This window comes from Ambystoma mexicanum, chromosome 5q (assembly GCF_040938575.1).
Source record: "Ambystoma mexicanum isolate Mex_15411 chromosome 5q, UKY_AmexF1_1, whole genome shotgun sequence".
NCBI lineage: Eukaryota > Metazoa > Chordata > Amphibia > Caudata > Ambystomatidae > Ambystoma > Ambystoma mexicanum.
In genome coordinates this window covers 69,952,088-69,973,250 of record NC_090933.1, presented here as the reverse complement: position 1 = coordinate 69,973,250, position 21,163 = coordinate 69,952,088, and the positions used below count along the sequence as shown (strand labels likewise).

Here is a 21,163-nt window from a genome sequence, read left to right as displayed (position 1 = left end):
TGAGAGCCAAAGTGAATGTGAAATTGGAGAGACTGAACCCAGAAAAGGGTTTAGATTAGGTGTTTTTCTAACCTGAATACAGCATTCATTGTTCAATAAACACCCTTGAACTGTGATCACTTGTGTCCGTCTTACTTGTTGCCACCGTGAATTTGTCACATAACCCTGGGTAAAAAAAAAAACGTTTCACTTTCACACTGTATTTCTCCTTTAAACCAATCACTGTCCTCTGGGTCATACTACCACCATCCAATGACAGCCCTCTCCCTAAGCCCCTCCTCTGGCAGCCTAAGCACGTAAAGTGGCAGTATGGCCAAAAAGAGCTGCAGAGGGGTCGGAGGAGGGTTCGCCAGCATGGGTCTGGCATGGATTCACATGCTCATTAATAACAAATACATAGCACTACAACATTACACAACAACGGGAGGTGGCAAGGCTCAACAGAAGCAATGAACTCTTACCTCCGGAACAGACTCACCTCAAACTAACAGGTTGCATAGCACTGCTTGGCCGCCTCTGGAATCCTCCCTGGAATCCCTGTTGACGCAATAGAACCTTCTAAAGGTGTGCGTGGACCTACACGTAGCAGCCCTGTAGATGTCCAGCAGAGGCACACCAGACAGGAACGCTGTCATTGCAGCGATCGCTCTGGTAGAGTGGGCTCTCGGACGGCCGGACAGCGGTCGGTGCGCCAACCAATGACAATGCATGATGCAGCCAGAGAGCTACCTTGGAATGGAAGCCTTGGACAAGGCCTTCCCATGGTTCACAGGACCAAAGTTCACAAACAGCTGTGAAGTCTTCCGAAAACCTTTCGTGCGCGTCAGGTAGAACTTCAAGGTACGAGCAACGTCCAGCGAGTGCAGGACACTTTCAGCCGTTGACTAAGGTTTCAGGAAAAAACAGGTAACACCAAAGGCTTGTTGAGGTGGAATTCCGACAGAACCCTTGGCATGAAAGAGGGGTGCACCCGCAGCACCACCCTTGATTCGTGGAAAGTCAGGTATGGTTGCTTGCAGGATAAGGCCTGGATCTCACCCATCCTCCTGGCAGAGATGATGGCCACAAGGAAAGTCGCATTCCACGAAAGGAACTTGAGAGGGGCCTGATGCATCGGCTCGAAGGGCCACCCCCCACCATGAGCCTCATCAGAACCACGTTGAGGTCCCACGCCGGCGCAAGAGCCTTCACTGGTCGGGAAAAATTGTAAAAGTCCTTTGAGGAACTCCTTGATGAGTCGTTGAGACCACAATGAAGATCTTCCCGGAGACCTTGTGTGGCGGGAGATAGCCGCCCGATTCACCTTGATAGAAGCGTGTGCCAGGCCGGCCTTGGCCAAGGAGAGCAAGTATGGAAGAATTTGCGGGGCCGTGACCCTCAGCGGGGTAATCTTCTACGAACGGCACCACGTAACGAAACGCTTCCACTTGTGACTGTAGCACTTCAAAGTCGACGATGCCCTGGCCTTGGCGAGGTTCTCTCTTCAGTCCGCAGGCAACTCGTATCCACCAAACTCTAGGGCTGCAGGAGCCAAGTCTTCAGGTTCAGTGACCCTGGGTTGTGATGCAGGATTGTGCCTCCTTCTCTGGTGAGAAGATCTGGAACTACCAGCAGCTGGACCGGGAGTGACGACGACAGACTGAGAAGGTCCAGATACCAAATCTGCGCAGGCCACGCTGGGGCGATGAATACCATCCTGCATTGGCACTGTCTGAGTGTGTTGATGACTCGTAGCAGGAGAGGCAACTGAGGAAACATGTACAGAAACGGGCCTTCCCACGGGAATGAGAATGCGGCCCCCCATGCTATTTGGTTGGTGGAATTTTCTGGCAAACATCTGGCATTTGGAGTTTGCCGTCGTCCCAAACAGATCGATCTGGGGCCTGCCCCACTTGACGTAGATGCAATCCAACTGGTCCTGGCAAAGTTCCCACTCATGGCAGGAGCGCAACTCCCTGCTGAGGGAGTCTGCAATGGTGATCTTGAGTCCTGCTAGATGTAGAGGAACATCTCTTGTCCGATGGCCCAGCGCCACAATTCCTGTGCTTCCTTGGAGAGAGCTGGGGATCGAGTGCCCCCGTTTCCAGATGTAGAACATTGTGTGGCGTTGTCTATGAAGATCCTCACCACCTAGCCCTTCAGAGTTGGAAGGAACGACTTGAGGTCCCAAAACACTGCCCATAGCTCCAGGATGTTGATAAGGAGATCCTTCTCCTCCGGCAGCCACAGGTCTCTGGCGTGTAGACGTCCGGAGTGGGTTCCCCAGCTTTCCAGGGAAGCGTCAGCAGTGACGGTAGGGAGGGTTTTGAAACCCGTGCCCCGGGCGAAGTTGGAGCAGACGCCCCACCACCTTATCGCCCGAGGGGACTCCTCGTCGAGCGGGATCTTGTCCGCAAAGCTTCCAGACACCTGTATCCAGCGAGCATCCAGACATTCCTGAGGATGAGAGCCGGATGAGCTAGATGCAGGACGACATCATGCCGAGCAACCACTTGATGGTTCACACCGGGACGGTCTTCGACAACAGCCGCTGCACCTTCCCTTGAATGGCTGCTACCATCTCTTCCGAGGGTGACACCAAGCAGGGCACCGTATTGAGTCTGGCTCCTAGGAACAGCGCGTTCTGCGATGGTGTCAAACAGGACTTTGGATAATTGATAGAAAATCCTAGATCCGTCAGCAGCTGGACGGTCGCCTCTGTGTGTCCGTCGGCCAACTCTTGCGAGCGGGCCCAGATGAGCCAGTCGTCGAGGTACGTGTATACCCGGTAGACGCAGATTGGCCACCACCAGTGCTAGGCACTTCGTGAACACTCTGGGGGCCCGACTTCAAGCCGAAAGGTAGGGCCTTGAACTGGTAGTGCTGTCCCCGCACTACGAAGCGTAGAACATTTCGGTGTCTCCTATGACTGGGGACGTGGAAGTAGGCGTCCTCCAGGTCCAGCAATGTCAAGAAGTCTTCACAGTTGGCCGAGCATGTGTTGCAACGTGACCATCCTGAATTTTTGGGACTTGAGGTATTTTTTCAGACGTCGTAGGTCTAGAATGAGCTTCCAGCCCCCAGTCTACTTTCTGACCAAAAAAGTATCTGGAATAGACTCCGGAGCCTTAGAGTCGCTGGGGAACTAGCTCCATCACCCCTTTTCGCAGCATGGCCCGTACCTCCTCCAAGAGCTGAGGGATGTGCTGCTCCTGATGGGCCACCGGAGGGATCCGCGGACACCTGCGCTGAAACTCCAGGGTATGTCCATGGGCGACAGCATCCAGCACCCATATGTCGGTGGTGATCTTTTTCCACTCACTGATGGACCTTGTCAGCCGGCCTCTCACCGGGGTGCACAGGTGGGGGCCCGACGTCCTGGTCGGTTCAGGCTTGCTTTGGCGCCTGTGTCCTGCCCTGCGGGCGACAGCGATGCTGTCCTCTGCCACCATAGGCCTGGGAACGGCCTCTGTAGGTTTCCCGAGTCGTGGTTCTGGAAGGTTGATGGTACGATGAGGAGAAATCTTTGGAATACCTGCTCGACTTTTCTATGGCTGAGCGAAAAGAAGAGCGGGGCTGCTGGACGGCGCCCAGCGAACGTGCCGTCTCCATATCTGCCTTGACGGCCTTCCCGAAAAGATCATCTCCGTCGAAAGGCATGTCCAGTACCTTCGCTTGGACCTCCTGGCGAAAATTTGTGGCCTTCACCCAGCCTTGGTGACAAAGGCAGACACCATTCCCCATCTGCCAGAACCCTGTGTCGGCAACGTCCAGCACCACTGATGCCGTGAGCTGACACTACCTCCCCTTCCTGGAAGAAAGCGATTGCCTCCTTGTTGTTGGGGAGGAATTCCAAAATCGGATCCAGCTTGTACCACAGCTCCCCGTCGTACCTGGCTAGGATCGCCAGTGCGTTGGCTGCCTTGATGGTGGATGCTGCAGTGTAAATCACCTTCCTTCCCATGGCGTCCATCTTCTTCCCATCACAGTCCGGAGGAACTGAAGACGAGGGCAGGTTAGCCGACCGTTTCCTCGTGGCCGTCAAACCACCAAATCCAGCGATGGTTGCGATCTCAGGCCCTTGGGTGATGATTCCGGCACCCAGTACTTCTTCTCCAGCCCATCTAGTTTGGCCGGAGCCATGCAAAGGTTCTTCAAGAGGGCCAGGTCCTCCTCCCACACGCCGTCCAGAAGGGGCACCGCCATGGCTGTCTTCCTCTTGGACTTGTGCAACTGATACAAGAAACCCTCCTTCCTAGTTTCTTCGGGCACAAGCTGGAATAGCTCGGAGGCTCTGGAGATCCTGGAGTGGAACGACCCCACCTCATCCGGGGGGACGCTCTAGGCTGCAGAGAACCGCCGCCCTTTGCGACGATATCTTTGTCGTTGTGGAATTATCTGTCCCCGTACCCATGTCTGGGTCTGCTGGGGGAGAGGGGGCCAGATGCAGATGTGGAGGCTGAAATGGGGGTGTCGGATGGCGCTTCCTCTTCTTCGCTGGTGGCTGATCGGGGGAATGGGGTGGACCATTGTAACCGGGCTCTGTGGCATCCTCTTCTGGATCACCAACACCAAGGTGTGGAGGGTCCACATGATGTCCAGAGACACATCCCTCGGCTGAGCCAGCATGATCGGAACACTAGGTACTGCGCCGTCGTCCTCCTCTTCCACGTCCTCGTGGACCGTGTGTAAGGACTCCAGGTCACCGTCGTCCATGGATGAAACCTCCATGGTTTGGGCCATGGCCTGGGTCTGATCCGTCGATTGTCCGCTGTCCACAGCAACTCCGGTGGACACAGACTTGCGGTTCTTGGCCTTGTCATGGGCCCTCACGGATGAGGCGCCGTCAAAAGGACTTAGAAGACCGCTCCTCAGACCGGCAGGTCCTGGGTGAGGCATGACTCTGCTCGGAGCACGGGGCAGAGGCGTTGGCGTTCAGCCACGACGCCGGTCTACTGTGCCTATCCTTTGTCGCCTTCTTGGAGAAACTGGAGGCATATCTCACACTCTCCTTCTACATGGTCTGGATGCAGGCAATAGAGGCATTGCAGGTGCTTGTCTTCAACAAACACATTCAGTTGCCCACACTTGGTGCAGGACTTGAAGAGGGATCTTCCCTCCATCTACTCCTCAGTCATGGTCGGAGGGTGCAAAGTAGGCCCAATGGCCTTCTGGAATCTTCAACGATCTTTGCCCTTGAGGGGCGCTGAAATTCCTCGACAACCGATCCTCACTGTTGGCAGATGGAGAAGAGGGCACACAAGACTCTTTCAGAAAAATAAATAGAACCTTTTTCTGTCAAAAACAAGAAAAACATAGAAGTAGCTCGGAGAGCAAACTCGAGGACTCCCAACATGAAGCGTGCAGTAAAAATCTAAAGATGGCTGCCAGAGGATGGGTTTAGGGAAAGGGCTGTCATTGGATGGGGGCAGTATGACCCAGAGGACAGTGATAGGTTTAAAGGAGAAATACAGTTTGTAAAAAGTGAAACTGTTTTTTCTTTTACCGAAGATTCCCAGCCGGACGACGGGGAATATTCATGAGTATATTAATCCATGCCAGACCTCATGCTGGAGAAATATCACCTGTTTTAGCGCTACTACCAAGGCTTTAATGGCTTTAATGTTCTTTAGAAAGGATTGCTGAATTTAGAATATACAAAATGTTTTATATTTTAATGTAAGAGGCAACCGCCCTAGCACAGAGAAATCTTGTTAAAAGTCTGTTCTAACTTCACAGTTCCTTCTCTGAAATAAAAAACGGCACTAATTTTGAATGTGACAACACATGCCGCAGAGTACTGGTCTAGGTGATCATTTTTGGTTAGCTGTAAAAGCAAATGTTTTGCTGCTAAAGTAGGCTTAAGGTAAAAGTATGAAACTGTGTACTTTAGTCACTGTAAGATTTAACATTTTTTGTTTGGGATAAAAAAAAGTAATTCTCATTCCCAATAGTATAATTGCTTTTTGCAAGTAAAAATATACGTTCACGGGGCGTGGCCTGGAGCGCCGACGATGCAGACGCTCTTCTAATGGCCTCCGCGGAGAGCCCGCTGCTCTACTGACTTTGACGGAGTTCCAGCGTTCTAAAATCAAGGCGGGATGCCTATCAGGACGTGAGAGGCTCTGGAGCGTCTGCCGGAACAAAAAACGAAGATTTGAGCCCCCAGATAGTCCTGGAGCGGGCCCGGTGAAACCCTGCGGGTCCTCCGCTGCCTCCCCCAAGATGGCGGGTGGAGCTGCTGAGGCCTACGGCGGCGTTGGGAGGAGCCCTGACGATTGGGATCTCCAGCCCTGACGAGCCCTGCTGCGGTGTTCCACCTCCCGCATTCCACTCCGGGCACAGTCTCCACTTCCGTGATGCCATCTGCCTTGCAACGCAATCCCTGGGACGTCCTGCAGTGTCGGCCCGCCCCGCCCAAGCGTTCGAACGCAGGGTGTGGCGGCGGTGTTGGAGCTCAGAGGCAATGCTGTGCACTGCGGCCTGAGATGGTGGACCTGAACTGCAGGGGAGGCGAAGGAGCGGGCCTGCGAGACGAACGAGGAGCTCATCCCCATGCCTCAAGGTGGCGAGTGTGCCCGACGGCTCCGTAGGGCTGGGAAGCCCCTGACCTCACCCTAGTGGCTCCATTGGCCTTGCAGAGCAGAGAATCTACCTGGGCCCCTTTAACGGCATGACTGCCCTCTGCCCCACCTCACCTCACTGGAGAGGGGGAACCAACACTTGCTAAAAAACCCAGCCACGGTCCTATGGACCAGAACAATGATATGGGAGCAACAAAGGGCCTTCACTGCCTCCAAGTGCTTTGATCATCTGAAGCAGATTGAGCTTGGATAAAAACATTCCAGAAGGGACTGCTTAAAAGTGGCGCTCCTTCGCCTCGCTCCTGTGGCTACTTTACCCCCATCTTTCACTCGCACTTCCTGGAGCGCCCTGGCCCACGTAACAGCCCCCCACTCCTGACCACAGGGGTACATCAGTCCTGCCCACAGTCCTGAGAATAAGGGGACCCCTCCCCCGCCCCCTGCTTCACCGGGAGGTTGCGGCTTCTGGAAGCTTCTATACTAATAAATTGTGGAATCTGGGGCTTTTCAATCCTTGCACAGCTCATCACTGCAGATTAAACCAAGACAACAGCCCTACCCATCCTTCTCCACCTCAGAATTTGCTGAGCTTCTCCTTCCTCTGCACGGAAGACATTATGGCTAAGCAGTCGAAATCTAATAAGAACCCGGACATAGCTATGATGTTGCAATCGGCCGATAGGGGGAAAGAAATATGACCCCCCACCCCAAGCTCACCCCAAAGAAGTCCCCAGATGGTAAGGGGTCCCTAGCTACCAAGGACGATATCCAGGCCTTCATGGCAGATATCAAGGTAGAATTTAGGTCATGCATGACCGAGCTTACTCCGAAACTGGAACATACTGATCAAAGGGTAACGGAAGCAGAACAGAGGCTAGGGGAGGTTGAGGGTCGGTCCCAAGACCACGCAGCTACCCTAGGAGAAATTCAACGCTCGATCAGGACCCTACAAGATAAGTGTGAAATCCTTGATTTTATGCAGGAAGACCTCGAAAACAGGGCCCGGCGCAATAACCTTCGGATTCGAGGGATCCAACCTCGGTCCCGGACGAAGACCTGCCGGAATACTTGGGAGATTTCTTCCAATCTCTGCTTCCGCTGCTGGACAAATCTCAGCTCCTTCTGAATCGCACCCATAGGTTGCGCCCGCTTCAGGTAGGGGAATCAGACTCCGCCCCCCGACGTAATAACTAGGGTACACTTTTTTACCACAAAGGAAGCCATCTCGGCAATAAGCCGCTCTCTGGACGAATTATCTTCAAGGCTCTCCCCTCCAGATCTACCAAGACCTTTTCCTCCTCACGCTTTGTCATGATGCCTACCCCCTGGGACCCAGACCAAGTCCAGCAACCCCGGAAGCAGGCATCAAGTTATCCCAGGCAAGACAAACAACCCCTGCTAGAGGCTATTTGGGTGCAGCCCTGGCGTCTATGGCGCCAAGCTCATATGGAGAGTCAGTCCTGGCGCCATAGGCGCCAGGCTCATAGATTAAAAGTTACCTGATGCAGACCATGCTGCAAACTTACCTGATGCAGACCATGCTGCAAGAGCTCCATGCCAAAAGAGGCTTGGAAGGGACTACTTTACCTAGGGACTATTTTTTTTACTCAGGTGGGACTGGGGAGGAATACTTAACTGGGGCTACTTTGGAGGCTATTTAAACCACGCCCGAAGAGCAGCACACGCTTCGCGTTATTCTGCATCCAGCAGCGTAACGCTCACTGTGCCTGCAAGCCTGCATCCAGTCTTCTGCCACGCCCGCTTCCTAGAAAAAGGGAGAAAGAAGGAGAAAACGTTAGAACAAGAGCAATACCTTTGATCCTTACCAGAATTCCCGATCCACCACGCCTTTGAGCTGGAAGAAAAGCTATTTTATGCGCGTCGCTTCGCCTGCTGCAGCACCGCGCTGAACTCACCCGCCTTCTCAGCATCTTCACTATCCACCGCATCCTTTTGCATGTTCCCGCCTCACTCCGGCACCTAAGGGGAACACAATAACAGCAAGGTGAGACAAGGGAATAAACAGAGGCAATATTAGTTACCCCCATAGGCTTACCTGATTTTACCACCAGGGTACTATTCCTCTTCACGGGTCGGCGCAGCCTCCACTGCATCCTCGCCGTGCCCCGGCCCCTAATGGGGAAACAAAAGGACAGCAAGGTGAAACAAAACCACAAACAAGGGGAAACTACCTAGACCTACCTGATTTTACCGCCGGAGGTATTATTCCCCGAGACTTCATACTTTCTCTCAGCGCCAGAATAAGGGAGAAAGCAACAGGTTATATACAGACATTATTTTATCGAACTGAGTTGGATGATACAAATCCTTACCTGAATATTACCGGTTGTCACAAGGAACTCATCGCTAGGGTCAAGCTGCAACCTGCAAGGAATCGGACAAGAGTGCAAGTCAGACATTTGAACTCTTACGAACTACATACTTACGGCGTCTTGCCAGCAGAGTCAAAATTGTTCTGGAACTCACCAATTCCTTCGAGCCAGTGAAGCAACTGGTTATCTACGTGCCCCTGCGCTCAATGCAGGATGGAGAGCTCATCTTTCCAAACCATCAGGTGAGATTATAAGAGGGGACATCAAAGGTGATCAGTGGGAAGAACAGCGGGGGTGGGGGGATTTACGCTCAACTCCACGGGTGGTTAATTCCCTTTCTCCATTTGCAGAAGAATATTCCTACGGGCCAAGCAAACGAAGCTAGGTGGGCCAGTCCAGTCTGTCATCTCGGCACTACGTGTCACATTGGTGGAGACCGCAGCTGTCCAGTTCAGATTGACGCCCCTGTGGGAGCCAGGTGAGCGTAACACGCTTCAAGAGAAAATCCCTCCGACCTCTGAAGCTCTTCCTTCAAGACCATCAGATCCGATACAGATGGTTGTTTCCGACAGCGCTACAGTTCTCTTATAAAGGCACCCTTCGGAGAATCAGTCACCTTGAAGGTGCTGAAAAGATCATGCACTCAGACTCACCTGGTGGGGCTGCACTTCCAGCTTCAGAGAGCGCAATATACAAGGGGCCTACCTCTCCATCGAAACCTAGGCAGGCATCCTGGTCGAGGGTACCAAAGAGTGGCAAGAAAAGATGAACTGCGGCAGGAGCTAGGCACTGGGAGGGGCACTAGGGACCTGGTCGCATGGTCCTGTGTCCCCTGCATAGCCTCTACCCTAGATGGCAAGGCTCTGCCCCTTCCCTTCTGTTGGGACTTCATGCCTCTGTAACGGAACTCCATTGACTCCAAAATATGCAACAAGAAACTACAACAGTTTGCAGCTGGCCCCCCACAGCCCATGCCCATTTCCAAGGTACAGTCCACCTATGAGTCCCTGGAATGTAGCACAGTTCCTGTTTTAGCTCCAGCCATGTTGGCTTGGAGCATCCATTTGGCCTGGGGAGGTGCCGAGCCCAAAATATCCCCCCCACTGGTTAAAGTTCCGACCTCCCGTTGAAGGCCTGGGTTAAAATTCCAAAGGCCGGATGGCATAAGTCTATTGATTTCTAGAAGTGATGGCTGACTCACACTCATCCCACCCCCCCCATCCAGACCTCACGGCGGCCTCAGACCCCGCCCAGGAACACCGGACCCTGAGATTTGTCTCCCTCAACGTCAGAGGATTAAACTCTACCCCCCCAAGTGCAAATCCATCTTGCAGAAGCTTCAGGATGAAGACGCGGCAGTAGTTTTACTACAAAAAACTCATCTACTTCCAGGAGACTTTGGGTCGACTACGCGCTGGACATTTTCCACTCCAATTCCTAGCCCCGGGGGCGGCACCAAGAAAGGAGAAACGGCAATCTTCTTCATGAAGGGGCTAAACCCCCAGATCTTGGAAACAAAACTACGCTCCAAAGGCTGATATGTGGTGGTCAAATGCCTGCTACTGGGACAATTATACACGTTTATCTCAGTGTATGCCCCCAATGTCGGTCAAACTGCCTTCTATGACTCGCTGGGCACTACCCTTTCACCCTTCTTAGAAGGTCAAACTGTAATTGGGGCGGACTTCAATGGGGTACCGGACCCCACAAAAGACAGATCGCATACTCCCTCCCCTGGGGACTTCCCTCTCGCGCTGGGTCTTCTACGCTTATTTAGGACCCTGGAGGTGGTGGACTTGTGCCGGGTGCACCATCCCTCTGAGAAGGATGTCCCCTTTTATTCCTATGTTCACAGAACCTTTTCAAGGATCGACCTTCTCCTGACGTCCCCTCAGGAGTTAGCCTACGTCAACAAGGTGTCCATAGGGTCAGGGATCTTAACTGATCATGCCCCGATATCTTTGGAGGTCCGAGCATATGAGCCAGCTCCTAACACACAACGCAGATAGACCCTCTATGACCCGATGCTTAGCGAGATGCCGCTAAGAGATGTAATTGCGACGGCAATTAAGAACTTCTTTAATGAAAATCCCAGCGAGGATAGCTCCCCAAACACACACTTGGGATGCTACACTTCACAGGAACCGACGACAAACACAACTGATCCTTGAGAAGGAACTTCAAGAAGTTGAGGAAATCCATAAGAAAAAAGGCTCATCCCCAAAAACATAGTGCGCCGTCCGCACTGCGCGGAAGAAGCTAGAGGCCCACTACGCCGAACACATGGCACAATTATTGGCCATGCAATTCTACTACGCAAAGAATAGCAAAGCGAATAAGTTGCTGGTGGCTAAACTGGATAAAACAAAGATGAGTAACACAATCATAGGGCTGTGAGACCCACAGGGTGTGATACACTATGCCGAACTAGAAGCCACCTTGCTCAGGTGATGACCGCACCATCACGAGATCGGAATGAACAGAAAAAATACCTGCAGAAAGTGGCACTCCCCCGGCTGAAGGACTCAGTCCGAGATAGCCTGGACGCTCCGATCTCAGGTGAGGAAGTCAAAGACACCATAAAGTCTCTTAAATCCAGAGCTCTGGCCCTGATGGATTCTCCAGCAGATTCTAGAAGATCTTTCGCCCCCAGCTGATTACACCCCCCCTCCCCAAGTCGCGCTTTTCAACTCCTTTAGGGAATCAGGCTTCGTGACCCCCTCCATGCAAGAATCAATCACCATCCTCTTTCCCAAACCGGAGGGACCCTGCTTCTTACAGACCGATTGCCCTTCTAAATATAGATGCCAATATTTATTCCAAAATTCTCGCTAATCGCCTGTCACACATTCTGCCCGATATAATTCATCCTGACAAGCCCGACTTTATTAAAAACAGATTGGCAGGTGAGAATATCCGCAGAGCTCTGGATCTGGTGGAGCTTGCCTCCCAGGGCTCTCAGGGACTGGTATTGATGGCCCTGGACGCTACCAAAGTTTTTGATAGAGTTGATTGGGCCTTTATGTGCCTCACCCTGGAAACCTTCGGATTTGGCCCGGCATTTCAGGCTATAGTCCTGGCCAATTGTAAGTCCCTGAAAACTCTCCTTCTGATTAATGGCTCTCTCTCGAACCCGATCCCACTGACCTGTGGGATCAGGCAAGGTTGCCCGCTATCTCCGGTCCAATTTGCGCTAATCATGGAACCGTTTGCCCAAAGAATCAGACTGAATAACAGCATTAAGGGTCTCCAGGTCAGTCCCGCCCAACATAAAATTGCCCTATATGCAGACGTTGTCTTGCTTACCATCTCGGAAACCCATTCCTCATTACAGCACGCGCTCACTGAAAGAGATAGTTATGGAAGGGTCACAGGTTTCTGCATCAATTTTGATAAATCGGTGGCTCTGGGGATAGGCATATCCCCCCCCCCCCCCCCCGAGACGAACGGGAGACCCTGGTCCAGATGTGTCCTATTCAATGGAAAACTAAGGTGATCCCCTATCTAGGGTTTCAGGTTCCCGCAAGTCCGAGGTAAACATATCACACAAATTTGCCCCCGATTTTTAAAGAGCTGGAGGATAACCTGAAGCGATGGGCGCCCCAGGAAACCTCACTGATGGGGCATATTACTGCCTGTAAAATGAACCTCCTCCCCAGATTTCTGTATGCTTGTTCAGCCTTACCGGTCGCAATCCCGGTGCACACTCTTCGCGGTCTGCAGAGGAAAATGCTCCAGTTTGTCTGGAGGGGTAAAAAGGCTAGGATTCCCCAAAGAAACAATGCTAGGTAATGCAAGACTAGGCAGACTGGGAGTCCCTGACCTACAGAGCTATCAGGTGCCAGCACAGCTGGCGCACACCCAAGTGTGGCAGATAACCACCAGTCGCCCTAGATGGGTGGAAATGGAACAATCTTGCTTATCTCTCCCCCTGTGTTTTCTTCCACACATCCCACACCCGCTGCAGCGTTGATGGGATGGACTGTTATCTACTAAACACACCATATGCACTTGGGATTGGGCCCTGAAGCGTAAAGGGATCCCGAGAGGTCTGGGGACCTCCTCCCCGGTTTTCCATAATCCAGCATTCTCACCCAGGCAAATCCCCAAAACTTCAAAAACTGGATTGCAGGGGGCCTTGAGACTCTGGCTCAGCTTTTCGAGGGAGGCCTGCCCCGCACTTTTGAACAATGTAAGGAGTCCTTCCAGCTTCAGGAAAGGGACAGATTCTCCTATATCCAACATCGCCACTGGTGCTCTCATCCTAAAACTCTTCAGGCAGCAACACACGCTTACTGCCCTCAAACTGACTCTCAAAGAACTCCCGTCCAGGGGAAAGATCTCCAACTTATATAGACGCTTCCTGGGGGACATTCTTGCCTCGAAAACCCTAGGTATGGCACAATGGGAGGCAGATCTGGTGCACCCCACAGAGGATCAATCCTGGGTGGACAAATGGACACAAACGCACTCTTCCTCTTCCTGCATCACCAATAGAGAATGTGCCTACAAAATCCTGTTACGCCGGTATTATCCTCCCCTCAGGCTCCACCATATGAACCAGGCTCTCGATCCCGACTGCTGGAGACTTTGTGGTCAACCGGGCTCCTTCTTCCACATGTGGTGGGCATGCCCAAAGGCACAAGGGTTCTGGAGGCAATGCCTAGCCACCATTGAAGAGATCACCCAGGTGGTACTCCCATTGGAGCCCGAACCTGTTCTTTTGGATGCCCCGGTCCCAGGGATCTATCTGAGATCCAGAAAAAGAGCCAAATTGCTGACCCAGTGCCTCCTAGCGGGGAGAATAATGGTCGCATGCTCCTGGAAATCCACCGACGGCCCACTTATGTCCCAATGGTGGGGGAAGGTATGGGACATATTGATTGCAGAGAAAGTGACGGCGGCTAGGGAGGGGCTTCTGCACCGCTTCCAGAACATTTGGGCCCCATTGTTGGACTACAACCTGAGATTCCCGGCCTTGACTTACAAGCCCCAAGGGGTCAGGAGGGTCCTGGGTGATGGAGGAACTTCCCAGGGGGGGAAAAGGAGGTCGAAATGGGAGCAGAGGGCACAAACTGCTGAAACGTTGGCCCTGGCTAGTGACCGAGGAGGGGAGGGAGTGGTTGAGATTACTGGATGATGAACATTGTATTTTGTGAAAGATGTGTTGTTGCCACCCTGCTTTGGTTTAAAATAAACATATTCAAAATTTAAAAAAATATATACGTTCACTTTAAAAAAGGGACATATTTTTGTAATTCATACTCCTTTGCACCTTATAATTCAAGGAAATTGATTTTTCTCTTAACCTTTGTTTTTCAGATCAGGCAGTAATATTAAACTCCTTTCTGTGGCACTTTTCTGCTGATAAAACTGTCCAGGGGAAGCTCTTATGTGTAAACTGTTACTATTTGTTGCGTCTGTTTGGCCTTTTTCAGGGAGTAAGAGTGTCTGGTATGCTCCTTATCTGTTTGTCTGCTACCAACTATTACTTTTTTGAGCAGACCTCAAAGTTTGACATCCTAAACAGGCACTTTGTTTTTTTTTTATAATTAAAAAGTAAATCATGTATACAAAAAAAACCTGGCATTTTCCAGGACGTATTATTCGTTTTAACTTTATAGAAGGTGCAAAAAACAATATGAAAGGTTCACCCACCTTGTTTTTAGAATCACTGGGAACACCCTCTGGAATTGATGGAGCTGATGCAGCTTCATCTAAGTAAGAGCTGTCCTCATCGGCCAAGAATTCATCACCTAGAGCATCGAGTTCTGAAATTAAAACAGTACAAGGGTGAGGTGTAGAAATTCTTAGGAGTTAAAATCTAAAGCTCTGCAACCTTCTGTACAAAGAAACGTTTCTGGGCTGATACTATTGGCTACGCCCACATTGCGTCAGGTAACACTGCAAGGCCATACCTGGTCAGCAGCGATCCATCTGAACTTGCAAATATTCATTTTACTGACCTGCCTCTAAATCATCTTCATCAATTTCTGGTGTTCCATAACTACGACCCAGTGCCTCCTGGATTTCACTAGCATCCTCCATCATATCCTCCAATTGATCTTGCAAATCCTAGATCACAAATACAACAACTTGATTTAGTAAACTACATTGTTTAAGCAGTAAAACTGTTTCCAATTAATGCATTATTTGAAAAATTACTTTATTGGATCCTCTTTCAATGCAAGAAATATAAGAAATCCAGATACTGAAGAAATCTGATCAAACATTTTGAATTATTTATAAGCATCATCACAATACCACAGACAATACAAAATCGAACAATTGGGCATCCTAGAAGTGGTATATGGATATGCAATGGGCAACCATTTACTATGGTACAATTATGCCATCAGGGAGTTTGGGTCACATGATAAACCATGAGGCCGATAGCAGACTGGCTTGTAAATGCCACCAGAACCCAAAGATGGTATTATTGGGCCAGATCACACTTGTCAATCCCAATAGCTTGAGAATTAGTCAAAAAAGGTAGACTTCATTTAGGTTGGTATTTAGTAGATAGAGCTTTGCTCAACATGTTTTGAAAAGGATTTGGTCTGTAGAACTGCTGGTGCAACCAAGCATCGGTATGCATTGTCCAGCGAATGATGGAACACATAGAAGGTTCAGCCTTCTTGAGCAGGTAGGTGCAGATTAAACGAAGGGCAAGGATAACACTGATTAACAAAGCAGTCTGATTAAATTAATTCACAGCTGTTCCCCGAAAATACCCAGCTCTCAATGTGCACCAAATTGACAGATTTGCATGGAGGATAATGATATGCCATGCTTTATTTTAAGTGATTTCCATGCTTAGACAATGGGTCTAATTAGTAAGGCTGGTATTCTAGACTTCCCGTTGGGTGAAATTCATATTGCATGGGAATTGTGATTCCTTCCTTCCTTCCTCCCTCCCTCCCTTCCTCCCTCCCTCCCTTTCTCCCTCCCTCCCTCCCTCCCTCATGGCTGGTCATCATCCTAAAGGCACCTACCTCTGTAAGCTAAAGCACCCGCCGGGGGAATTTGAGTGTTAGCTCTCAAAATATGCCATGTCGGGTTGCCCGCAGACTTGGTCTTTACATCCCGATATGTGTAGTTATTCTTTTATTAAAATAAGGGTTTCACCCCCATAATAGAAATACATTAAAATGACAATATTACAACAAGGGATTAAATAGGTTGATTAACAAATGCTTATTCTTTCTCACTTGCCAGTTATGAATGTAATGTCCAATTGAAAGTTCTTGTGTCCCAGTGACATATGCCAGTCCATTGAAAGCGTGCTTCAAGTAGGTTTTAGCCTTGCTGAGACATGTCAATATTATCCTACTTTCTCAGCCCCCCATCCCCTAGAAATGCCAAAACCGTGATAATGGACAATGTGTGGTTGAATGCATTTACTTTTGCCCAGCTGGCACATGCTCAGATCTGGCAATATGACATGCATTGCTCACCATAATAGCATTTCTGCTTAGATTCACATGCTGTGCATATGGTCCAACATCCAGTGGTAACCGTGGAGTATTGCATCTCATCTTTCGGGGACCGAAAGGGGACGTCGGCATAGGCGTGTCTGTAACACTATCCCGAACGTGACGTGTTGTGTACCCAAAATCCCTCACGCGCCGAGGTCCCTCCCATTGTATTTTTTCTGCCATGAGGGAGCCCAAGGCTATTGTGAGTGAGTACATGAAGAGAGAAAGTAGAAAGACGTCCATGTTCCTTCCACCCCGAGCGGTGAGGCAGGGAGGGCGCATGTGAATCTAAGCAGATACAATCATCACAAATGCTTTTACGGTGAGTAATGCATGTGTTCTGACGCTTGCAAATCTGCTTAGAATAACATGCTGTGCATAGACTAGCGAGCAGTACCGGAGTTGGAGGTGGATTGTGAGAAGGAACAGTGGAGAAAAGATGTCTTAATACTGCTTGTCCCACCTGAGAGTCCGATCTAGAATGAGTGTCTAGGCAATAGTGTTTTGTAAAGGGGTGTACAGAACTCCAGGTTGCCGCTTTGCAAATGGACTCTAGGGGAACATTTGCAATGAATGCTATGGAAGCCCCAGTGCCCCGAGCAGAGCGTGCTCTAGGCTTGAAGGGCAGTTCGCTCTTAGCAAGAGCATAACATAGTGTGATGCATTGGACAATCCACCTTGAGATCGCCGATTTAGAGACAGGATCCCCTTCTCTACCAGCTGCCACTGAAACGAAAGATTGGTTTGTCTTCCTCAGTGGTTTCGTTCTTTCCAGGTAAAACATGACTGCCGTGCGCACATCTAGTGTGTGTAGGCTTCTTTCAGCTATGCTAGTGGGATTCTGGAAAAAGGTGGGTAGTTCGATAGATTGGTTCACATGGAACTTCGAGATGAATTTAGGCGCAAATCTGGGATGAGTGCACATAACTACCTTATCCCTCTGGACTGTAACAAAAGGGTCTAGAACAGAAAGGGCCTGTAGTTTGCTAACCCTTCTAATAGAAGTGATAGCCACTAGGAAGGCCGTCTTGTAAGTAAAGTCTTTTAGACTTGCTTTAGGCATTGGCTCAAAGGGAGATCCCATGAGTCTGGTTAAAAATCACATTTAGATCCCATCCAGGAGCTGGGTAAGAAATGGGGGGGATGAATCCTCTTAACCCCTTCCATAAAAGCTTTAATCACCGGTATTTTCCACCAGGATGCCTTCTGTTGTGACGTGGTGTAGGCTAAGAGAGCAGCAAGATGAACCTTTAGGGAATTGATGACCAGTCCTGTGTCTAACAAATGGGTTAGGTACAGCACAATGTGTGTGGGTGAGCAATCGATGGGATTGACGCCCTTGGTATTACAGCAGATGACAAACCGTTTCCATTTGCTGGAATAACAATAGTGGGTGTTAGGTTTCCTAGCTTCCCTGAGAATGTCCATGCATCTCTGCGGGAGCTGAAGGTGTCCAAACTATGACCTCAGGAGCCAGTCTGCTAAATTAAAAGTTTGTGGGCATGGGTGTTGGGTCTCCCCCTGTCCTGAGACAACATGTTGTACGGACAGGGTAGTTTTACTGGTGGGGAGAAGGACATTTCCGTTAGATGAGCGAACCAGGGTCGGCGGGCTCACATGGGGCTACCAATATCATGGGCACTGGATCCTGGTGCATCTTGTTGAGTAGTTGAGTAGGGGAGTCGGGGGTGGGGCGATGGGGGGGTGGTGGGAAGCGTAAACAAATTTCCCTGACCATGTTATCCAGAGTCCTTTCCCCTTGGAGCGGTTCTCGGGGTACCGAGGCGTAGTCTTGGCATTGGGCGTTCTCCTGAGTTGCGAACAGGTCAATCTCTGGAAAGCCCCATTCTGTGAAGACGTTGGACACGATATCTTCGTGCAGACGCCATTTGTATTCTGTGGGCAGTGGGAAATCTCTGCTGAGCACGTCTGCCAGAAGACTGAGTTTCCCTGGAATGTGTTGGGACAACAGAAACCTCTTATGTATGAGAGCCCACATCCAAATGTTTTGGGACAGCTTGGATGGATAGCCGTGGAGAGTGTGTGCCCCCTTGTTTGTTCAGGTAATACATGGCTGTGGTGCTGTCTGTTAGAACCAGCACGGTCTTCCCTTGCTGTTGCGTCTGAAAGGCTTTCAGTGCTTTGAACACCGCTAATAGCTCTAACAGATTTATATGGTTGGATGCTACTTGTGTGGACCACACTCCACGCGCTGTCTGCTGAAGCAGGTGAGCCCCCCACCCTGTGAGAGATGCATCGGTCGTGAGAGTGGCTTCCACTGCGGGGGTGGTAAAGGATTTTCCCTTTAAGAGGTTTACCCTCGACCACCACTTCAGAGAGAGAACGAGGGCTGGCGAGACAACTACCAGATCTTCCCATTGTCTGCTGGCCTGACACCACTGGCTGTTGAGCCACTCTTGCCTGGGGCGCATGCCAAGTAGTAGGTGTTGGGCCTACCGGGCCCTTTGGGGCCGTCAGAGCATTGAATGACCGCGCTTCGGCATGTAAACCCGATTTAGGGGTAGCGCTCTGGTTTTTGGAGTGCCCAGTCGCAAGACGATGCTGCGGATGCGGGGAAGGCTGCTGATCTAACCGATCAGAGTAATCCTTTGAAATTTTTGACGGCCCTGTTGGCGCGTTCACGTTTTTCGATGGAACCGTCGAAATCGGTGGTGGAGTTGTATGCTTAGTGTTTTGTGGTTTCTGTACGCCCTTGTCGCCGGGTGTTGTCCCTGAAGCGAGACTTGCGTCAGGCCTTGAGGGGTCAGGGACGGGCGTGGCGGACCTATAAGTGTCCGCCTCAAGGTCTATGACATCCGATACGAATGTTTGGTCATTGGAGGTGCCCCCGTCACTTTTGACGGGTGTGGCGGTGGGGGAAGAGGGTCCAACCCACGGCATACCGTACGCAGCCCACCGCTATACACGGTGCTCCTTAAGGGTCCGAGGCAGAAGGAGCTTACAAGCCGTACACCGCTTCTTGTCGTGATCTAAGGGGAGACTAGAATTACACGTTCTGTGCTCATCTTTCCACGGGTACCTGACCCTACACTTACGGCAGAACCTAAATGGTGTCCTTTTCATAGCGAAAGGTATAAACAAAGATGACCAGACCTAGAGGGCAAAGAGGGGGAAAGAGGAAAGTCATAACGAAAGATATGGTTCCCCCCGACCCCACTTTCCCTACTGTGCAGGCCGGTCAGAGGGACCAGGGCCACGTGGATGACTCAGCCGCCAGATCTTAGATGCCGAAATCCACCGCCGTCTAAACTTCCCGTAGTCTCCGTCGAGGTGGTTTGAATCGCTGTCGAAGTGACTTAAGGGGAAATAACCGACAAAGTCGGAATAAAGATAAACAATGTCTCTTATGAAGAGCTCTGCTATAGGGCGACCAGTATCTGGGTGGAAAAAAACAATCTGAGGGACCTCAGCACGTGAGGGATTTTGGGTACACTACACGTCACGTTAGGGATAGTGTTACAGACACACCTATGCGGACGTCCCCTTTCGGTCCCCGAAAGACAAGATGCAATACTCTGCGGTTACCACTGGATGTCAGACCATATGCACAGCATGTGATTCTAAGCAGATTAACAAGCATCAGAAACTTATATTCGCCCATCCCAAAACAGTTCACTTAGCAACTGCATAACCCATGAATACTTGTAAGTCCCGTTGGCTGGTTGGCCAATCAGTATTGTTAGGAGAGACTATGCAGATAGCAGACGGTACAATTCACAAGTTCAAATTAATATTATATAATCAACAATGTTCGTAAACTACATTGGTTAAACTGAATTGTGCTGTATGCAAATATTTTGCTTCCTATTCCCTCACTTCTTCCATAACCCAAGTTAGTTAGCATAGCCATTATCTTTCTATTAAAGACTTTTTCTAAAGAAAAAGCTAAAAATATCAAGTAATTAATACACATGTTGCAGTTTAAAAAAAAGCAGAGCAATAAAAACAAAGTACAACGTACGGCTCGAAAATTCGGGCTCCAACCTCTTCCCACTCGCTCGCCGTATGGACTGTCTGGTCTACCGTTCGTATAAAGCTGGTGCAAGATGGGCTTAGCTTGAAGGCCGAACGTAGCATTTACGTTAAAAGTCGGTTTGTGCTTTAAACTAAGAACTCAGATGCAAACACATTCTTGCTCTCCTTTGCTAAACTCCAGCAGTGCACAAAAAAGGCATACTAACTAATGAATGGCAGCAAAGTGTCTTAGAAAGCTATTTCAGGAGAACGGAATCTGAAAAGCTAGTTAATTAAATTCTGCTCTGTGATTCCTCAAGCAGCAAGCATTGTGATGTCACAAATCAACTGTAACAAGTGACAATAGTGACGTCATTTTCTTATTACAGGTGAGCAGTGACTTCACGGCATTAAGGACATTTGCAGGAGTTTACATTTATATTGCAGGCTGATATATATACTAACGTCATTGAAGGAACTCTATTGTTAAGGTTACATTAAACATAGGAATGGATAAGTGGAGGGACAGTTGAACTGCTGCCCAATATTCAATGCAGTGAAGGAAGGGGGACACTATTTGGCGTTGACCAGGGATTGAAGACCAGTTTTTCATGGAATGTCACGGCAGAGAGAAACAGAACTTAAACCAAGGCTTCACTTTCTTGTTTGGCTATAATTGAAACACAGATTAGGTACAATGGGTTCAGGTGGGTCAGCTTCACTCATGGCCATTCTCTCAGTCCTTCTTGCTCTGTCCTAAGCAAATCTACTTTCCAGGTGGCAAAAGAATCACTCTGTTTTTCTGGGGTTCCGA

General features: G+C 50.1%; 1 protein-coding gene across 1 annotated transcript in view; it reads right to left on the bottom strand.

Moving 5' to 3' along the window:
• The window catches only part of CHMP5 (charged multivesicular body protein 5), a 295,753-nt gene that overhangs the window by 14,057 nt on the left and 260,533 nt on the right, over positions 1-21,163 (bottom strand). The window contains exons 6-7 of the mRNA XM_069620542.1: positions 14,863-14,971; positions 14,555-14,667 (exon numbers count right to left, since the gene is read on the bottom strand). Coding sequence (XP_069476643.1) covers positions 14,555-14,667; positions 14,863-14,971 — 222 coding nt within the window. The remainder of the gene's footprint in view (positions 1-14,554; positions 14,668-14,862; positions 14,972-21,163) is intronic.